The 19,409-nt window shown below is 51.7% G+C and overlaps 1 protein-coding gene and 1 non-coding gene across 2 annotated transcripts in view; both read right to left on the bottom strand.

The window, feature by feature from the left end:
* Positions 1 to 538: 538 nt before the first annotated feature.
* DBF4B (DBF4B-CDC7 kinase regulatory subunit) overlaps positions 539 to 19,409 on the bottom strand; it is a 30,448-nt gene continuing 11,577 nt past the window's right edge. Inside the window, exons 4-13 of the mRNA XM_066363955.1 lie at positions 16,169 to 16,354; positions 14,964 to 15,014; positions 12,853 to 12,934; positions 11,626 to 11,699; positions 8,736 to 8,769; positions 7,213 to 7,258; positions 5,612 to 5,728; positions 3,426 to 3,534; positions 3,160 to 3,284; positions 539 to 2,312 (exon numbers count right to left, since the gene is read on the bottom strand). Coding sequence (XP_066220052.1) covers positions 1,691 to 2,312; positions 3,160 to 3,284; positions 3,426 to 3,534; positions 5,612 to 5,728; positions 7,213 to 7,258; positions 8,736 to 8,769; positions 11,626 to 11,699; positions 12,853 to 12,934; positions 14,964 to 15,014; positions 16,169 to 16,354 — 1,446 coding nt within the window. The 3' untranslated portion in view covers positions 539 to 1,690. The remainder of the gene's footprint in view (positions 2,313 to 3,159; positions 3,285 to 3,425; positions 3,535 to 5,611; positions 5,729 to 7,212; positions 7,259 to 8,735; positions 8,770 to 11,625; positions 11,700 to 12,852; positions 12,935 to 14,963; positions 15,015 to 16,168; positions 16,355 to 19,409) is intronic.
* Positions 19,221 to 19,344, bottom strand: LOC136396081 (small nucleolar RNA SNORA28). Its single transcript, XR_010749504.1, has one exon. It is a non-coding gene; the product is annotated as a small nucleolar RNA SNORA28 (small nucleolar RNA).

Consider the following 19,409-nt stretch of genomic DNA (forward strand, 5'->3'; position numbering starts at 1 on the left):
AGGCCCTCAGCAGGGTCCTAGTCAGAGCAAAGGGTTTCCCTGAGAGAGGCTGGTGAGCATGCCCTCCACGGTGACCACTCAGCAAGCAGCCGTCAAGTACTGAGGACAGGACACAGAGGCCCCACCAGCCCTGGGGGGGGGGGGTACTCACACAGGCCTCTCTCACCTGCAGGAGGCTCTTGTCCTGCTAGTCAGTTATACTGTCCATGTCAACTGGCCCTCGGCACTGCCTCAGGTCACTGAAGGCCCAACACTGTTCTCTAGCCCCATTGCTTTGCTATTTGTTATTAACAAATTTATTTACAGTTCTTGAACCAAGATTGTGAAATTAACAGGAATGGCACAAAAAGGCCAACCATGACCTCTGTGATGGGTGTATACACGGTTGCTCTATTTCCAAACTAACAGCTCAGGTCCTCACCCGCAGCTAGGCCCCCCTTTCTTCCTCCAAAATGAGAACAGAATGGCACCAGGCTTCTGGTAGCTTCAACATTTAAAGAGACAAACACGCAGAGGCAGAGAAGGGTGAGAAGAACCACAGTACAAAATGTAATAAAAAAATGTGGCCAAAGAATCGATAGCAAACCCATCTCTGTCTCCAGATTAATGGCTTGGCTGAAAGAAATGGGGGGAGGTCCTTGGGGAGAGAGGGGGGGAGTGATGGAGAAGTTGGCAGGTGAGCCACTGACCCTGGAACAGAAGCCCGGTGGGCAGCCAGATGGAGGCGGGGAAAAGCAGAGAGGGGCCTGTCCCCAGAGGGGCATCTGGCCACATCTTGGGCTCAGGGGAAAGGTCAGTGCTGGGCCCACCAAGTGCAGGGGGCGGGAGCTGTGAGCGCTGCAGCCGAGCCCTCCTCTGCTTCGTATGTTCCTGAGGATGTGTGCACAGCGTGGGGGGCTGGGGGAGGGGACACCACAGCACTTTGGAAAGCAGGAGAGCCACAGGCTTGTGGAAAGGAGGCTGGGTGGGGGTGGGGAACACTAACCCTGGCTCTGCAAAGAGGCCAGTGCCTGCGAAGGGACAGGAAGCCAGGCCAGGGTTCCTGCTGCTCCAGCTTCTTTGTGATCCTGCCCTATGCCAATCTTGCCTCTGCCTCCTGGCAAGTGGGCAGCTGGCCATGGCTGGACAAGCCCTTCACCGATCACTGCCCAGCTGGGAACATGGCTGGAGGGAGGGGTGGGAGAGGACAGCCCCCAGGCCCAGGTTCTCCTGGTCCTACCTGAAGACTGGGTGGGTGGGAGGACTGGCTCGGCCCACTCGGAGCTTGGCCATGACAACAGCTGTTCCTTGGACTTCAAAGGCCAGTCCCCAGGCTCCTCTGGCTCCATTGGAGAGGCCCTGTGGCACTGCTCGCTGTAGAGGTGGACTTGTATCTGTGCATCTGGCCCTCAAGCTAGGAGCCGTCTGCCCCCCTCCCCCAAGCTGTGTGCCGGAGGGGACTCACAGGAACAGTTTGCTGCTGGTGCTGGGAGGCAGGGGCTGGCAGAGGGTGGGGGAGAGAGGGAGCCTGGCTCTCTGCAGGTCCTCTTGGGGACTGGGGGTTACATGCCTGCAGCTGAGTGCAGGTGTGCTGACGGCTGGCCTGGGGCTGCAGAACATCTGGGAAGCTGGTCAGTCTGCTGAGAGGTCTAGGGGCTGCACACTCACAATCCTCAGATCCTGGGGAATAGCCTCCCCCAGGCCAGGAGGGCTATGGGGTCCAGAGCTCTGCAGACCTGTCTGTGAGCTGCCAGGGTAAGGGGTCTGAGAGGGAGAGGCTGGTCTGTGGGTGGCACAAGGTCAGAAGGGAGGTCAGAGGCCTGGACTCATGGTCTGGAGGAGAGAAGAGATGTCTGCCATGGGTTGTCCTGGTGTCACACTGGCTGAGGGCTCTTGGGACAAAGAATGAGGCCTGTGGCCAGGACATCCCTGGCCTCTTTTCCGCATTGCCACTGGGGAACTGAATCTTCCGCTTGTGGCCAACAAGTGCCGGGTCTGGGCCAGAGGAGAGGTCCGCAAGACCAGAGCTGGTCAGGAGGCACTGGCACCTAGGGCTCCTGGACACCAGTGTCCCTGGGGGGTCCACAATGACATCAACAGATCCCTTCAGGTCTTGGCAGCTTGCTACTGGTCCAGGTGTCTCTCCAGCCCCCACATGCTCAGCTGGTGCCTTCGTGCTGCCCACCGTCCCAGCCTGTTCTAGGATGCCTGGATCCCGGTGGTCGTCTTCCTCCCTCATCCTGGGAGGCGCTGCCCCGCCACAGGAGGGCTGGCTGGGAGGCAGAGTCTCAGGACACAGAGGGTCACAATCTGAAGCTGGGGAGCCTGGGTGCCTGCGGGGACAGAAATACCCTGTGGGCCACAAGGCTCAACCCCAAAGCAGGCGGTAAGCTGGGATCCTCCCTGGCTGGGCTGAGCGCACGGGGCGGGGCACACATGGTACTACTCTTCTAGGGTTTCGGGGAGACCTGCCCACTCTGGGGCCCTGTAAAACACCCCCTCTTTGGGACCGACCCTGCAGCAGTGGCCAGTGCTGTCTGCACCTCCCTCGGCTCTGTAGCCTGTGGTCAGGACTGGCCAGTGGAACAGGTTAGAGGCCGTTCCATTTAATAACTTCAGAGGAGGCTGGGCCCTTTGGCGGCTGGAGGAAGCAGCACAGAGCCTGGCTGTCTAAGCTGGGCCCCGGAAGGGAGGCCCGAGACAGACTTGGGCTGAGAGATGAAGCCGCAGCTCCTTGGTGGAAGCTCAGAGATACCTGGAATTCCAAGAACCCCCTGCAATCTTTCTTTCTGGAGGTAACTTCTAGAAAGGCAGAAAGACCTTGCTCTTCAGCCACATGGGAGGGACTTTGGAATCCCCCTTCCACACTTCTAGAAGGCCAGACAGGCTCATGACCAGCCACGTGACCGGGAGTGCAGTTGCTGAATGCTCCCAGCCCTCCACACTGTGGCGATGCCCATGTGTTAGAAGGGAGCGGTGCTCTGGCCCAGGTCCAAAGCCACCAAAGGAGGTCTTTCCTACCTCTGATCACCAAAACAAACAAAAGGGAAGATGATGGGAAAGAAAGGTAAGAAAAGAGAAAGCTGCCACCAACCTGAGAGCTCCTTGCCACTTAGAGCGGCGGCAGCAGGAGAGAGGCTGTGGAGCCGCCCCCCGTGCCTGGGCCGCCCGGGCGCTCACCTGGGAAGGCTGGCCCAGCAGGGGGTGTCCGCAAAGCTCTGGCTCAGCTGGGTGATGATCCGATCAACTTCCGCATACAGGTGGGCTTCTAGGGCAAAGCCCTGGTGCCGAGCACCCTGGAGATGCTACCCGGGGGTGAGAGGAGGCAGGGCATTAGACAAGGCCAGGGTAGGGGGACAACAGACCCCCCAGCCACACCAGTGCGACTGGGCAGGAAGTGCTGTCTCAGAACAGTCTGGGAGAACCGCTTAGTGGAAGGGGCTCACCCTCTGGAGCTCCTCAAAGGCCTCCTGGCAGCACTCGCAGTACCCTCTCCTCCTCCTGGGCATGAGGTGGCTGGCCGAGCGTGGGCCTGGCTCTCGGTCCTTGGGTTCTCTGGGGAGGTTACAGGGTGGGGGACAGTGGTCACTGTTGAGGCCCTCAGAGAGGAACTGCCATTCCAGGGCCTGGAGCTCCGGCCAGGGAAGGAATGGACTGAAATGGCCACGGAGCTGGGCAGGCACAGGCAGGCCTGCCCACACGCGGCACCACTGTCCAAGGGTAGAGGAGGGACAACAGGGAAAGTGAGACCTCCCCACGGGCAGCCTGTCCTAGCTCTCGCATCTCAAAATACAGGTGAAAAGAGGTGGTGGTGCGTGGCAGCAAGAACCCCTTGAAGGACAGTTCCAGCTCTGTGCTCATACCCAGACCCGCTCCTTTGGCCTACAGGCTGAAAGGGGAAAGGCCTCCCAGCGGCACGGAGACTGGACTCCTCTGACGGCCTCCACCTTACACGTACCCTTCCCTGCTTCAGTCTGTCCCCTCCTTTATGCTTACTTGTCCCTTGCACAGCTGCCACCTTAACTGAGGACTTTATTTTTTTTTAGAAAGAGACAGGAAGGGAGAGAGAAGAGAAGCGAAGCATCAACTCATAGTTGTGGCACCTTAGTTGTTCATTGATTGCTTTCTCATATGTGCCTTGACCGGGGAGCTCCAGCAGAGTGACCCCTTGCTCAAGCCAGAGACCTTGGACTTTACGCCAGTGACTTTTGGGCTCAAGCCAGCAACCTTGGGCTTCAAGGTAGCAACCACAGGGTCATGTCCATGATCCCATGCTCAGGCCAGTGACCTCATGCTCAAACAGGATGAGCCTGTGCTCAAGCCAACAACCTTGGGGACCCAAACCTGGGTCCTCTGCGTCCCAGGCCGACACCCCACCCACTGCATCACTGCCTGGTCAGGCAATATTTAAATATAAAAAGTTAAACATTTTGCCCTGGCTAGGAAGCTCAGTTGGTTAGATCCTCATCTGGATACGCCAAGATTGCAGTTTAAACTTCCAGTCAGGGCACATATAGGAATCAACTGATGCATAAGTGGAACAAATCAGTTTCTGCTTCTACCTCTCTCTAATTAGTAAAAAAAAAACACCAAAAAAACCTAAAAAAAACCCTTTCAACATTTCCTTCCACAGATTTTACACACACACACACACACCCCACGGAACCCTGGCCAACGCACTCTCAACGTGCAGATACCGAAGCTTCACTGATCCCCACCTGCCCATTACAATCCCTCGACCCCCCACACGAGACCCTCCCAGGCTGGCACCGCCTACACGCCCCACACCCATCGCGTCCCTGCTGGCTCCCTGTGTCCCTTGCACCTTCTAGCAGGGGTGTGAAGGGCACCTGGACATCACCTTGTTTCCTCCTGTCTCCCTTCCACCTACTGCCATGTTCCCTTCTGCTTCCCCTCCCATGTGCACTACTTCCTGACCCCGCCATCTTTGTCAGCTATGGAACCTGCAGGCCCTCCTTGGCCCTGGGACCCCTCAGGCTGAGTCTGCTCTGTCCTGTTCTCCTGGTCTGTGAACTAACTCTGTGGCCCAGAAGTCAGAAAGGGTCTGAGAAGGCATCTAGTCCATCAAGCAAGCTCTGTTCCTTCTGCACCCTGGTCGGTGAAGGTTCACACCTCACACATCGGCAGAGTAGGGATACCAATAAGATGCTAAGCCACTCTGGGCCACATAACGCAGGAGGTCCCCTAGGTTCCCTGCCACTTAGTCATTCCTTATGTTTAGCCCAAAGGCCTCCAATTCCGATGTGCAGCAAATCACCCAGGGCGCTTGGGAGGACGCAGCTATTGGGGCCCCATCACCAGAGATGGTGATTCGGTGGGTGTGAAGTCGGGTCCAGAAACCTGCATTTTTAATGGCACACAGGGGACTCTGATGAAGGCGAGTTATAGACCAGAGTTTTGGAAACCAGCCTGTTGTCCTCTGAACACAAATCAAATGCTCCAGGAGGGATGGAGAACACTCCTCAGGTCTCTCTTCTCTGGGCTAAGTTCCCAGAATAGATTTCGCCTAAGGAGCTAACACATGGCCATTCCCAAATCTGACCAGCAGGTCCTTGAGGAGAAGGACTTGGCCTGTAACCAGCCTTGTTATTCAGGAACCAGAAAGACCCACCTGGTATGGTGCGAGCCGCCCGGGGTCGTCAGGGCCTCAAAGGGACTTGCGTCTTTGGGTCCCAGAAAAGAAATTTCAGGAAAGGATTTAAACTGATGGTGGAAAGGACGAAACTTCCTGAAACACACAAAACTGCCACTTTGACCACAGTGGGGAAGGGAGAGGATGAGCAAGGGCGGCAGCCCACTCCTAGTTCCAATGCCGATAAAGCGACTTGCACTGCACAGCTTCTAGGTCCTAACAAACCCTGATCCGCGGTACGAGGTCAAGTTAGTACTTTGCTCTCCCTGTCTCCTTTGCAAGCTTGTTACACTCACTGCCTGATCTGAGTCCTACAGCCACCCTGAGCTGAGTGGACAAGTGGAGTAAACGAAGCCCAAGCAGTTCTAGAACTCACCGAAGCTCACAGCCAGTGTGTGGCCAGAGCAGCCTGGAAGTCACCGCTCCCACCTCCTGATCTAGTCCTTCCCACCTTCCCATTTTGTTTCTTGATCCTAAAATAACCTTTGAGAACTCTAGCCTCACAGAATCTAATGAAAGGAAACCAGTGCAGTGATTTTCCTGCTCAGAGCAAAAGAGCAGCACTTCTGCTCTGGGCTGGTCCTCCGCCCCCTCGGAAGGTCAGTGTTCTGAACAGAAAAGAGGTGCAGTCTGACCCACGCTGAGGACGGGCAGGCATGTCAGGCTCATGGCGCTGGGTCTTTAGCTGTTCTGCGTGAGGCTGAGGGACTGAGAAGGGACTCTGGCCCATCTGGAGGACGGGCAGGCATGTCAGGCTCATGGCGCTGGGTCTTTAGCTGTTCTGCGTGAGGCTGAGGGACCCAGACAATTCTGGTCCCAGAACCCTCTGCTACACACGGACTTTTTCCCTTCAAAACCCTTCTGAGATAATTACAGATTCACATGGACTTCTGATCTAGTACTTACTGAAGAGTCAGTGACGACCCCGATGGCTAAAAGCTCATCAGGTCATCAACATGACCCTGCTGCTCCAGGTAAAAAGGGGCCCGATGGTGGACAGGGCAGAGTGGAGAAGGCACCAGGCAGGACAGTGAGGACACCTAAATGTCATCAGTAGAGTGGCTCTGTGAAAATCCTCACTTTCTCTGACCTCAGTTTCCCCACTAGGAAGAGGATGGACTGTCCCACCGAGGGCTGTCGTGAGATGCCACGTGCCAGAGGGGGTTCTGCACAGCAGAACAGAAGCACTTCTTCAAGTGCAAGGGGATCCCAGCACCACCCCGAGGACCCTCACTTTGGCCAAAATGAACTGTACTAGCTCTCCACGGGGTGCAACGGCCGCCATATACCAGGGAGCAGACGCGGAGAAACGAGCCCGGCTGAGACAGCACGAGCTCATAAAAGCAGAGCATTACAAGGAGGTCATTCCCACACAGGGTCATTAACCTCTGACTCACGGCCAAGAGGAGTGCCAGCTGTGCCCTGCTGCCCCAGAGGCTCCTCCTGGCCTCCGCGAGGCTCCTCCACGTTGAGGAGGGACGGAGCTGTGGGGCAGAGGGGCTCCCTGACCCCACATCAGCTTGGGACCTCTCCTTCATGTCCTGGTGGGGGTGAGCGAAGAGGGAGGAGGCTTCACTCACCTGCTCTCATCTTCAATTTTGAGGAATGGTGCCTTCAGCCTGGCCACTGGAAAGGAAGAGCGCACGCATTAGCCATCCGTCTGCGCAGTGCAGGGCCCACACCGCACACACAGGAAGCACTGAGGTGAGGCCCTGCCAAGGCCCAAGAGCCTCCCAGAGCCAGAACACACGTTGGCCCGAGGTGCGCCTTTCCGCCTGGCAGAGGTGAGGCATCTGCGCCCAGCTCTTCCGGCCTCTACCCTGGGAGAAAGAATTCCACTTTTGAGGGGAGAGGCTGCAGGGTGCCAAAATCCTAAGCGTGCTCCTCAGCAGGACAGAGGACCCTCCTACATATGGATTCTGGAAGCTGTCAACTGCCCATCAGAAACCTGGCTGAGTGGGAGAAACCCAGCCCCTGCTGGTTTCTGCGAAAACCTCCTTGCCAGACCTTTACTCCTGGTGTTTCAGAATCCTGAGGGGCCTGTGAACACGCTCAGGCAGAACTCCCATGAGGACCATGGTTTTCTGCGGGGAGAGGAGCAGAGAGAAAGAGAGCTAAAGGGTATTCAGAAATCTTAGCAGAGGGATGGTAAAAACACATCAAAGGTGAAATATGGTTCCTGAAAAAAATAGGGCACAGGGGTTCTGGGAGGACAAATTTGAAGTCATTTAATCAACAGATCCATCCCAGACCAGCTAGTTATTTTGCACAGGGTAGAACATCACTTAGGCATTAAGAACCATTTCTACCTTCCCACAGTGACCAGAAGTCCTGCCAAAGGGGCTGGAAGCCTGGGCAGAACTAACAGCCACCAAATCTCCGAAGAGGCTGGCACCTCAAGCTTCTAGACCTGTTCGAGGAGGCCGCCGGTACCCAAGGGAAAAAAAAAAAAGGGCAGCTTTTCCTCTTGCACGGCAGCAGCTCCCATTAATTACTTTTTTCGGGGCGATTCCTTATCTAATTAACTGAGACAGTATTAAAATCAATTCCCCCACAGATTTCCTTAAATTTTGAACAAGAAAGGTGCCAAGTGACTTTTCTTGGCTCCTGCTTGTGCACGAATAAATGCCACTTAAAGAGCATCTTTGGGAGAAACACCCAGCGGGAGAAACTCTCCTGCTGTCCAAGAGGAGTTGGGAACTGGGCCTGTCAATCTGTCTGTTTGTCAATTTCAGGGAGTTTGGCATTTCTAAAAGAGGTAGGCAGCTGTTCATCTGCCCACTCCAAACTGCTTCTGAATCAGAAGGAAAACGATGCGGAACGCCAGCTGCCAGCCAGGAACAGCCAGAGGATGTGGGAGCAAGCGACCGCATGGGGTCTGGGCTCTAAAGGAAAGCCCCAGCCCCGCCGCCTAGACTGTCTGTGGACCCCTTCTCCTGCCGTCCTCTCCAAAGCCCGGGCCCTGGAAACAGGATGGGACAACACAACCTGGACTTGCTCCCTGCCGCAGGAAAGTGAGCAGATGCTGCCACCGAGGGAGTCGCGGGCAAGCATTTAGGAAGGGAGGGACCGCAGTTAGATGAGGAACAGCTACCACACTGACCTCTCCGCGTTCTTGACTCTGCTGGACATGTTCCCTAAATGGAAAGGGAAAATAGGTTATGGATGTGAGGGAGCCGCGGGGGTCAGGGAATGGGGCCGGCGAGTGGAGTAGCTGTGAGGCTGCCCCACTTTGCTTCCTGTTGTCGGCCGGGCCCTGAGCTAGAGCTGACCCGAGTACAGTGGCTCCCCGCCTCCCCAGGGACGCAGCGAGTGGGCACTGGGTGTGAATCTCAAGCTGACTTTGTGGAGGGAACGCAGCCTGGACCAACAGCAAAGCTGTGGAGTCCCGCAGGCCTGGCAGGAAGCGGAGCTGTGCCACCTGGGATGGGAACAGCACTCCCGCCTCCCGGGATGTGGCACAAATCGGTAGGGGCAGGTGACAGGCCTGACGCAGAGTAGGTGCTCACTCTTACAAGATGGGGGCGGCTTGTAAGCCCAACGCCACCCAGGCATGCTGCCGTTCCAGGTCAGCTTACAGGACAAGGGGGAAGACAGTGCCTTTGCTTTGCTTTGCTCTACCTGACTGTAGGTCAATACCAATATTTAGGCCAAGGTCAAACAAAGCTAATATTAAAAACTAAAAAAAAAAAAAAAAGGAAAAAAAAAAAAAGAAAGAAATCAGTAAGAGTTGGGGAAGGGGCAATAAAAGAGCCAGGCCCTGGCTGTTTGGCTCAGTGGTAGAGTGTCGGCCTGGCGTGCAGAAGTCCCACGTTCGATTCCCGGCCAGGGCATACAGGAAAAGCGCCCATCTGCTTCTCCACTCCTCCCCCTCTCCTTCCTCTCTGTCTCTCTCTTCCCCTCCCGCAGCCAAGGCTCCATTGGAGCAAAGATGGCCCGGGCGCTGAGGATGGCTCTATGGCCTCTGCCTCAGGCGCTAGAATGGCTCTGGTTGCAACAGAGCGACACTCCAGATGGGCAGAGCATTGCCTCCTGGTGGGCATGCCGGGTGGATCCCGGTCAGGCGCATGCGGGAGTCTAGTCTGACTGCCTCCCTGTTTCCAACTTCAGAAAAATACAAAAAAAAAAAAAAAGCCAGTGAATCCATAGCCGCCAGACCCTGCTTCAGGCCACATCTCCTGGGCAAGACAGCCCAGGGCCTTCCACGTCCTGTGCGTGCTTGTCAGCGGACTGCACCCAGAGCTCGCTCCAAAAGACTCCCAGGTATCTACAAAATAGAGTAGTCAGTGAACAAAGCCTAGTAAAAATACTGTACATTTGCATAAAAGGAGTTTTTGACCCCTCTGCTATAAACGCAGGGAATCTTGGAAGGATACCTGACGAACTGTTCGAGCTGCTCATCTCAGGGAGGGGCTCGGTGGCCGGGGAACACACACTGGAGACTTTCACTGTGTACCTTTCCCGACTGTGACAATGCAGACTGACGGACCTCAAAGACCCCAGGACCAGAGGGTGCAGGGCAAGGGTGCTGAGGTCAGGCTCCCTTTTTGAGCGGGTGCTCTGCTACTGCTCTTGGTCCTGCTCCTGGGCACCAGGCCCTGGGCAGACCTGCAGGGTTTAGACCTTCCTCAGATTCCGGCTGGGTGAAAGCACCATGGCTTTAAATCAGCCTGGGCTCTCTCTTTCTCTCTTTTTTTAAAAAATTTTTTTTTGTTTATTCATTTTAGAGAGGAGAGAGAGGGAGAGGAAGAGGGGAGAGAAGGAAACATCAACTCCCATATGTGCCTTGACCAGGCAAGTGCAGGGTTTCAAACTGGCAACCTCAGTGTTCCTGGTCAACACTTTATCCACTGCGCCACCAGTCAGGCCTCTCTTTTTTTTTTTTTTAAGCAAGAGAGACAGACACAGAAACAGAGAGACAGAGACAGGAAGGGAGAGATGAGAAGCATCAACTCATTGTTGTGGCATCTTAGTTGTTCATTGATTGGTTCTCATATATGCCTTAACTGGGGGATTTCAGGTGAGCCAGTGACCTTTGGCTTCAAGCCAGTGACCTTCGGGCTCAAGCCAGCAAGCCTGGGCTCCAGTTGTTGAGCCTGTGCTACAGCCAGAGGAGCCTGTGCTGAAACTGGTGACCTCGGCGTTTCAAACCTCACTGTCCCAAGTTGACACCCTATCCACTGTGCCATCACCAGTCAGTCAGCTCAGGCTCTTTTTTATTTTTTATTTTATTATTTTTTTATTTTTTTTACAGAGACAGAGCAAGAGTCAGAGAGAGGGATAGATAGGGACAGAGAGACAGGAACGGAGAGATGAGAAGCATCAATCATCAGTTTTTTGTTGGGGCACTTTAGTTGTTCATTGATTGCTTTCTCATATGTGCCTTGACCGTGGGCCTTCAGCAGACCGAGTAACCCCTTGCTTGAGCCAGCGACCTTGGGTCCAAGCTGGTGAGCTTTGCTCAAACCAGATGAGCCCGTGCTCAAGCTGGTGACCTCGGGGTCTTGAACCTGGGTCCTCCACATCCCAGTCCTACGCTCTATCCACTGCGCCACTGCCTGGTCAGGCCAGCCCAGGCTCTTTGAGGTGATACACACAGTTCTAACTCCAGCAAAGAAAAAGCCAAACCAGAATTTGGAATATGGCAGCCCCCTCTCCAACCCATGCTATCTGCATGCTCAGTCCCAGGCTGAGGTGTCCCCAGAAAGGCAGCCTGGCAGCGGCCATGGGCATTTATGTTTTAGCTAGGCCAGGGCTGTCCGTGGCCCAGGTGGCAGTGAATGCCTCCGTGGACCACGAGGATTTGCAGGTAGCACAGGGAGGACAGGACAGGCTATGTACACCAGGGATGAGCTAGCCGAGAGGCTGCACTCCTCTGACCTTTTTCCAGGATGGCCAGAAACAGATGACTTGGGTGGGACATCAATTTACTAAAGGTGTCTCAGACTTCACGATTTGCAAACCATCCATTTCCCTTCAGCAGGATGACCCACCTCTGGCTTCTTTGGCCCTTGCTTCTTTACACATGAAGCATCTAGGGAGAGTTGCTGCACGTGCATCAGCATTTCTGTGAAGAAAACGGGGCTGTGGCTAACAGCTTCCACTTCTCATTTCCCCAGCAAAGCCCTTTCCCGGGCTGGGGGACCAGAAGTCAGGCCAGGCCTACCACATTGGATCATACCAGCCTTGCCTGCCACCTTCTGGCTACGTGTCACCTCTGCACCTGCTGATAATGAAAGAAATGGCTGGGTCCTCTATCCTTGGACCTCCACCAGGGACCTACGCTGGCTTCATGCTCTTTTGTGGCACTGACTACAACTCTTGATCACGAAGTAACTTAAGGCTCACAAAGGGCTTTAAGGTACTACCGGAGAGCTGTTTCTGTGTGGGGGACCAAGCCACCCAAGCTACTCAGATGTACACTCAGAGGGGAGACCCAGCAGGGGCTACACAAGCTGGCGCTTCTCTAACACACAGGATGGCAGGAAACCGGACCAGGTCAGAAATGGCTGATTTTCCAGGGACAGTGCAACCTCCCAGATTAGGATGTCCCGTGCACAGTTCCCTGTCCCCGGGCAGACCACAGGCTGATCTGGACCAGCCCCCTTCAAGGATCAGAGAAATCCCAACTCGAACTAGAGCCGGCTATGAGGGCCAGTCACTGCCAGTCTATTCAGAGTGTAGTGTAAATTCAGGGTGTAAATATGTCCTAGTGTAAATTTATTACACTCTGCAAACAGGTGCTAATAGTGTATGAAAGAACATGAAGTTTAGTTGGGCGAAACTAGGTTGGCGTGTGGGTCACACTACACACTCCTGGTGAGACGCTAATTCAGGAAATCCCCAAGGCTCAATTTCCTCATCTGTGTACTAAGCAGAGAACAGTGGTGAGGATTAAATGCGGTAATTCCTGGAACAGAGTAAATACCCACTAAGTGGTCACGGAGATTATCAATGGGATTATTTCCTTATTTGTAAAATATCACTACATTAGCTGAGGAGCACCGCTGGGTGGGTTAAACAGCATAGCCCCTTCCAGTACATACTCTGCTAGTGTTACTGCTGGTCTCCACACCCTCCCACCTTTGTGGAGGATCAACCTGGTAACTGAGTACGCCTGGCTTCCAGCAAGCTTACACAACTACGATTCCTCTAAAAATAGACGTTCCCAGTCAGTCACCAAGTCTCCCCTCCACAGGAGCCCGGGGCAGGAACAGTACCGTCCACATGCAGAATCCTCACTCCCCAGGAGCGGGCACTGGTCAGGAGGCTGCTGCTGCTCCCGCCTCCACTGCTGCTCCCCTGGAAAGACGAAGCCATCAGGCAGGAGCAGGAGACGCTTGTCCTGGCTGCTGGGAGCTCTGGGTCATCTATGTGGAGGACTGTGGGAGAGTCTCCCCAATTCCCAGGGAGACCCCTATCCTCCACATAGACTGCTGGTCTACCTATACATTCTGCTCCCATCACATGAGAGCAGGAAGGAACAGATGCACATAAGAGAGTTGCCTGCTGGGAGGGCCTCCATGAGCACACAGTAAGCAATAAATATCAGTGACAATCACCATCATCTAGCAGGAAGCATGCTGGCTGCACTATTCCCACCCTGCTGCCCAAGTCTGACATCATCCTCCCTCATCATAGCCAATGAGCCCATCTTTTTTTTTTTTTTACAGCAACAGAGAGAGAGTCAGAGAGAGGGATAGATAGGGACAGACAGACAGGAACGGAGAGAGATGAGAAGCATCAATCATCAGTTTTTCGTTGGGACTCCTTAGTTGTTCATTGATTGCTCTCCCATATGTGCCTTGACCGCGGGCCTTCAGCAGACCGAGTAACCCCTTGTTCGAGCCAGCTTGTTCAACCCTGGGTCCAAGCTGGTGTGTTTTTTTGTGTGTGTTTTTTTTGGCTCAAGCCAGATGAGCCCGCACTCAAGCTGGTGACCTCAGGGTCCCGAACCTGGGTCCTTCCGCATCCCAGTCCGATGCTCTATTCACTGCGCCACTGCCTGGTCAGGCCTTTTTTTTTTTTTAATTTTTTAAAATTGATTTTTAGAGACAGAGGGGAAGGAAGAGAAACATCGACTTGTTGTTCCACCCATTTATGCACTCATTGGCTGATTCTTTTTTTTTCTTTTTAAAATTTTATTTGATTTTAGAGAGAGGAAGACAGAAAGGAGGGGAGGAGCAGGAAGCATCAACTTATACTAGTCACTTCTTGTATGTGTCTTGACTGGACAAGCCCAGGGTTTCAAACTGGTGACCTCAACATTCTAGGTCAATGCTTTATCCACTGCACCACCACAGGTCAGGCCATTGGTTGAGTCTCATACGTGCCCTGACTGGGGATCGAACCTGCAACCTTGGCATGTCGGGATGATGTTCTAATCAACTGACTACCCAGCCAGGGACCAATGCACCGTTTTGTTATTTTAAATATTTTATTTACTCAGAGAGAAGGGAAAGAGAGAGAGAGAGAGAGAGAAAGAGAGAGAGGATAAAGGGTGGGGGAGGAGTGGAAAGCATCAACTCATAGTTGCTTCATGTATGTGCCTTGACTGGGCAAGCCCAGGGTTTCAAATGGTGCCCTCAGCATTCCAGGTTAACACTTTATCCACTGTGCCACCTTAGGTCAAGTCCAATGCACCTATCTTGATGTCACTTTAATGACCCCTCTCACAAGATCATCTTAATTCTTTCTCCTGCCACTTATGTTGAATGGCTCTGAATTCTCACAAACAGGATAAACAGCTACTTGTAAAAGATCAAAGTCTGGCTATGTGCAGAGGAGACACATCCCATAGCATTCCTCCAGGATTTTCTTGGTTGGCTCTGAGCTGGAAAAATCAAGGAGTCAAACCCTGGCTCTTCCACTGGCACCCTGAGTGACTCTGAACAAATTATTTAACTTCTCAGAGCCCCTCTTCCTCATCTGTAAGAAAGAAACGAGAATACTTCTCAAAGGCTGCACGTTTGGTATTAGTATAGTTGACCCTTAAACAATGCAGAGATTAGGGGTGCTGACCCCTGTGCAGCTGAAAATCTGCATATAACTTTTGACTCTCCAAAAACTTGGTGTCCCTTGGTATCTGTGAGGGACTGGTTCCACAACCTCCCGCAGATACCAAAATCTGCAGACGCTCAAGTCCCCTGTATGAATTGGCATGGATCAATTAATAGTCTGCTCTCCAAATCTGCGGACTCCGCCATGGATCAAAAACAGTACAGGTATTTACTGAAATAAAAGTCCACGTATAAGTGGACCTGCACAGTTCAAACCTGTGTTGTTTGAGGGCCATCTATACTTCAGAAGAACCTTGGAACCCTCAGCTTACCTGGTTTCTGATGGCCTTCTGCAGGAGCTCCTTCCCTCGGCTCAGAGGTACCTGACAGGAAGAGAAGAGCAATAGGCACGCTGGGTAGGACATACCACACTGCAGACTACCTGTGCACAGGAGCTGGGGAGGATGGCGTGGAGTCATGTCTCGGAAAGCTGGGAGCAATGACAGTTCAGGAGTGGCCAAAATGAGGGCCTACAGAACCTTTTGGAGGTAAAGGTTGGGTGACCACACCCAAGTTCAGGTCACCCACAGGTAGCTGTGGCCTGGATCCTGGTGGAAAAGGGCATTCTGAATTTACCAGAGGTCAAAGTGCTACAAATGTTCTAAGTCAAGGGTTGGGAACCTTTTGGGCTGAGAGAGCCATGAATGCCACATATTTTAAAATGTAATTCCATGAGAGCCATACAACAACCCGTGTACCTTACGCATTATCCAATAAAAATTTGGTGTTGTCCCGGAGGACAGCTGTGATTGGCTCCAGCCACCCGCAACCATGATCATGAACGGTAGGAAATGAATGGATTGTAATACATGAGAATGTTTTATATTTTTAACGTTATTTTTTATTATTATTAAAGATTTGTCTGCAAGCCAGTGCAGCCATCAAAAGAGCCACATCTGGCTCGCGAGCCATAGGTTCCCGACCCCTGTTCTAAGACCTCCCTTTAAGAGTCTCTGCACTCTCCAGCAGATAAGTCTAGGCCAGTGGTTCTCAACCTGTGGGTCGTGACCCCAGCGGGGTCGCCTAAAGCCATCGGAAAATACATAATGCATATCAGGTATTTACACTCCAAATAACTGTAGCAAAATTACAGTTATGAAGTAGCCACCAAAATTATTTTTTGGTTTGGGGTCACCGCAACATGAGGAACTGTATTGCGGGGTCACGGCATTAGAAAGGTTGAGAACCACTGGTCTAGGCTAATTCCGACAAGCCCTCGCTGGTTCACAGTGGATCCTCCTATCGTTTCCGAACCTCTGACCCTGCAGTCCCATTATAAGGGGCAACACACCATAAAAGGAATAGCAAGGGGAGAGCATCTTGTGAGGTGTGCAGACCCAGAGCTGTGATAAAATATTTTTAGTCCCTGAATTACAATGAGAAATTAAACCAGGTGAAATGAAAACCAGAGACTGCCTCAAATAGCTTACTTCCTTTGTCCATAGAACACACCTTTCCTACTCCGCAATACTCTTACCAAGTCTACAGGTTTCTGAGAACGCCTGGTGCAGCTGCCTTTGGGATCGGCTGTGGATGGTGTTTCCACTCTGAGCTCGCTGGGGCTGGAGCAGCCTCTGTGGCTTGTCCTACTGCTCTCTGGCTTCACCTCTCTGCGGCTGGACACAATGTAACTGACTTCTCTGCTCAGAAAACCCTCAATTACCTGCAACCAGATCACAGAGGTGGCTGAAAACCAAAAGGCAGATGTAGAATCATCAATATGGAGAAGTTGAGAGGTTGGAGAAGGAAATCTTGGCTGTCAGAAGTTCTAGAATCAATGCCTTTAAATAGACCAAATGCAGTTCTATACTGGGTCCCCAGGTAGACATTCTCCTGAAATATAATAGGGTTATTATACATATAATATAGGTTTTTGTCTCCCGAAGTGCTGCTCCTGACCCAGCAGAAGGTCACAGGCTTTGAGTTATTTGACCAATTTGAGTTTGCACAGAGCAACACTGAGGGGACTAGAGAGGATTGAAGGGTAGCTTAGTTAAGCCACGATTTTTCGTGAAGAGACACTGGGACATCCATCCCCTAATCTGTAACATTTACTACATATTTTAGACTAAAAGGAGCCTAAAATACGAAACCAAAAAGGGTTTTGGCTACTACCCAGCTGCACAGGTATCTGCTTACCTTACCGTTAAGTTTCTCGTGGGCACCAACAGGGTCTGCTGCATCTTTGTATCCCAAGAGCCCAACACAGTGCCTGAAGCACAATGACACTTAACACACATTTGTGGGATGAAAATAAGATGCAAATAAGCACTGGAGAGCTGAGAAATGTTTAACGACTGACTCTGGGGGTAGGATCCCTGCTTTGTAGCATTTGCTGACTTCTGGGGGTAAAACTCCCACTATGGCCGATTTCAAGCTACAAATATGATGTCACTGAATGTGGACTTGAAGGGTGATGATAACAATTGGCTCTTGAGAGCCAGACCCAGCCAGCTCGAGCATACTGAAAATAAGGATGGATGTCTCTACTGTGTGATAGATGAGACTCCTGGCACTTGAGTATATGCACCCAAAAGAATTAAAAATAGGGACTTGAACAGTTACTGTACACCAATGTTCACTGCAGCATGATTCACAATAGCTTAAAAGCAGAAACCACTCAAGTGTCCTTTAACAGATAAATGGATAAGCACAACATGGTATATACATGCAATGGCATATTATTCAGCCATAAAAAGAAATACATGCTACAACAGGGATGAAGCCTGAAAACAGCTAAGTGAACTAAGCCACAAACAAAAGAACAAATATTAGTGATTCTATATAAAGTATCTAGAATAGGCCAATTCAGAGACAGAAAGGGATTGTAGGGAAGGGAAATAGGAAGTTAATGCTTAATGGTTACAGAGTTTCTGTTTGGAAAAAAGAAAGTGATGATAGTTACACCACAGTATGACTATAATTAATGCCAGTGCACTGTACATTTAAAAATGGTTAAAATAAGGCCCTGGCCAGTTGGCTCAGTGGTAGAGCGTCAGTCTGGCGTGCAGGAGTCCCGGGTTTGATTCCCGGCCAGGGCACACAGGAGAAGTGCCCATCTGCTTCTCCACTCCTCCCCCTCCCAAAGCCAAGGCTCCACTGGAGCAAAGTTGGCCCGGGCGCTGAGGATGGTTCTATGGCCTCTGCCTCAGGCGCTAGAATGGCTCTGGTTGCAACAGAGCAATGTCTCAGATGGGCAGAGCATTGCCCCCTGGTGGACATGCCGGGTGGATCCCGGTCAGGTGCATGCGGGAGTCTGTCTGACTGCCTCCCAGTTTCCAACTTCAGAAAAATACAAAAGAAAAAAAATGGTTAAAATGAGCCTGACCAGGCGGTGGCACTGTGGATAGAGCGTCAGACTGGGATGTGGAGGACCCAGGTTCGAGACCCAAGGTCTCAAGCTTGAGCGCAGGTTTATCTGGCTTGAGCAAAAAAAAAAAAAAAAAAAAGCTCACCAGCTTGGACCCAAGCTTGTTGGCTCAAGCAAGGGGGCAAGGGGTTACTCGGTCTGCTGAAAGCCCGTGGTCAAGGCACATATGAGAAAGCAATCAATGAACAACTAAGGTGTCGCAACGAAAAACTGATGCTCCTCATCTCTCTCCGTTCATGTCTGTCTGTCCCTATCTATCCCTGTCTCTGACTCTCTCTGTCCCTTTAAAAAAAAAAAAAAAAAAAAAAAAGGTTAAAATGGCATATTTTATGTTATATACATTTAGCCACAATTCAGAAAAAAATCTTTAAAGTTATGGCTTGAAGGAATTCCTCTGTCTACCATCTATAATATGGCAAAAACAAATGCTAGAGCCCGTGGGAGTGGGGCAATGGTTATCCGATATAAACATGTTTGATGGTTGATGCCTGCACACTCCTCCCATCCCAGTGTACCTGCTCATTTTCAATGTGACTGCTGCCCCTTCCATCAGGAGGTGGAGGCCTATTCTTCCACCCCCTTGAATAGGATTCCTTTTGTCCAATAGGATGGTGAAAATAATACGTATGAGTTCTAAAGCCTAGGCCACAAAGAGGCCTTGAAGCTTCTCCCTTCACCTTCAGGAAAGTTGCTCTGAGACCACCGTATACATCCGGTGGTCTAGCTTACTGTATGTATACATAATAGTATACATTCATTCAATGTATAAGAAGCCACAGGAGCAACCAGCATCAACAGCCAGATGTCTGAGTGGGGTCAACTTGGTCCTTCCAGCCCAGTTGACCTTCCAGCCAAATGTAGCTGCAAGAGAAACCACCAGCAGAGAAATGACCCAGCCTATCCAGAGCGTAGTGAGAAGTAACTTGTTTTAACCCCAAATTCTGGAGTGATTTTTACATAGCAAAGGGTAAATGATTGAAAAATCTAAAAGTTCAAAATACATTTTTGGGCCAGTTTGGGTGTATGATTGTTATTCAGTCCATGACCACTGCTGAGTCTTTATATCCCTGAGTTTCTGCTAGTTTGACAGCAAAAAGCCTCTGCATTCTAAGCTTCTTCAAGCAGTTTTCCCAGTGATCTACCTCTTTTTTTTTTTTACATTGTCTAAGTTTATATAAAGGTTTGTCTCATGGAGGAGAGAGTACCCGAATAGGTTAGACTTTGTTAGCATAGCAAGCTCAAATTGTGTCAGACAGTTTTGCATCTGCCACAGAGTGTTGCTTGCAAGATCTGCCTCTTTTGAGCTAAGCACTATCATCCTATTTTCTCAACTCAAGAGATGCCCATG

The sequence above is a fragment of the Saccopteryx leptura genome, chromosome 2, assembly GCF_036850995.1.
Source record: "Saccopteryx leptura isolate mSacLep1 chromosome 2, mSacLep1_pri_phased_curated, whole genome shotgun sequence".
NCBI lineage: Eukaryota > Metazoa > Chordata > Mammalia > Chiroptera > Emballonuridae > Saccopteryx > Saccopteryx leptura.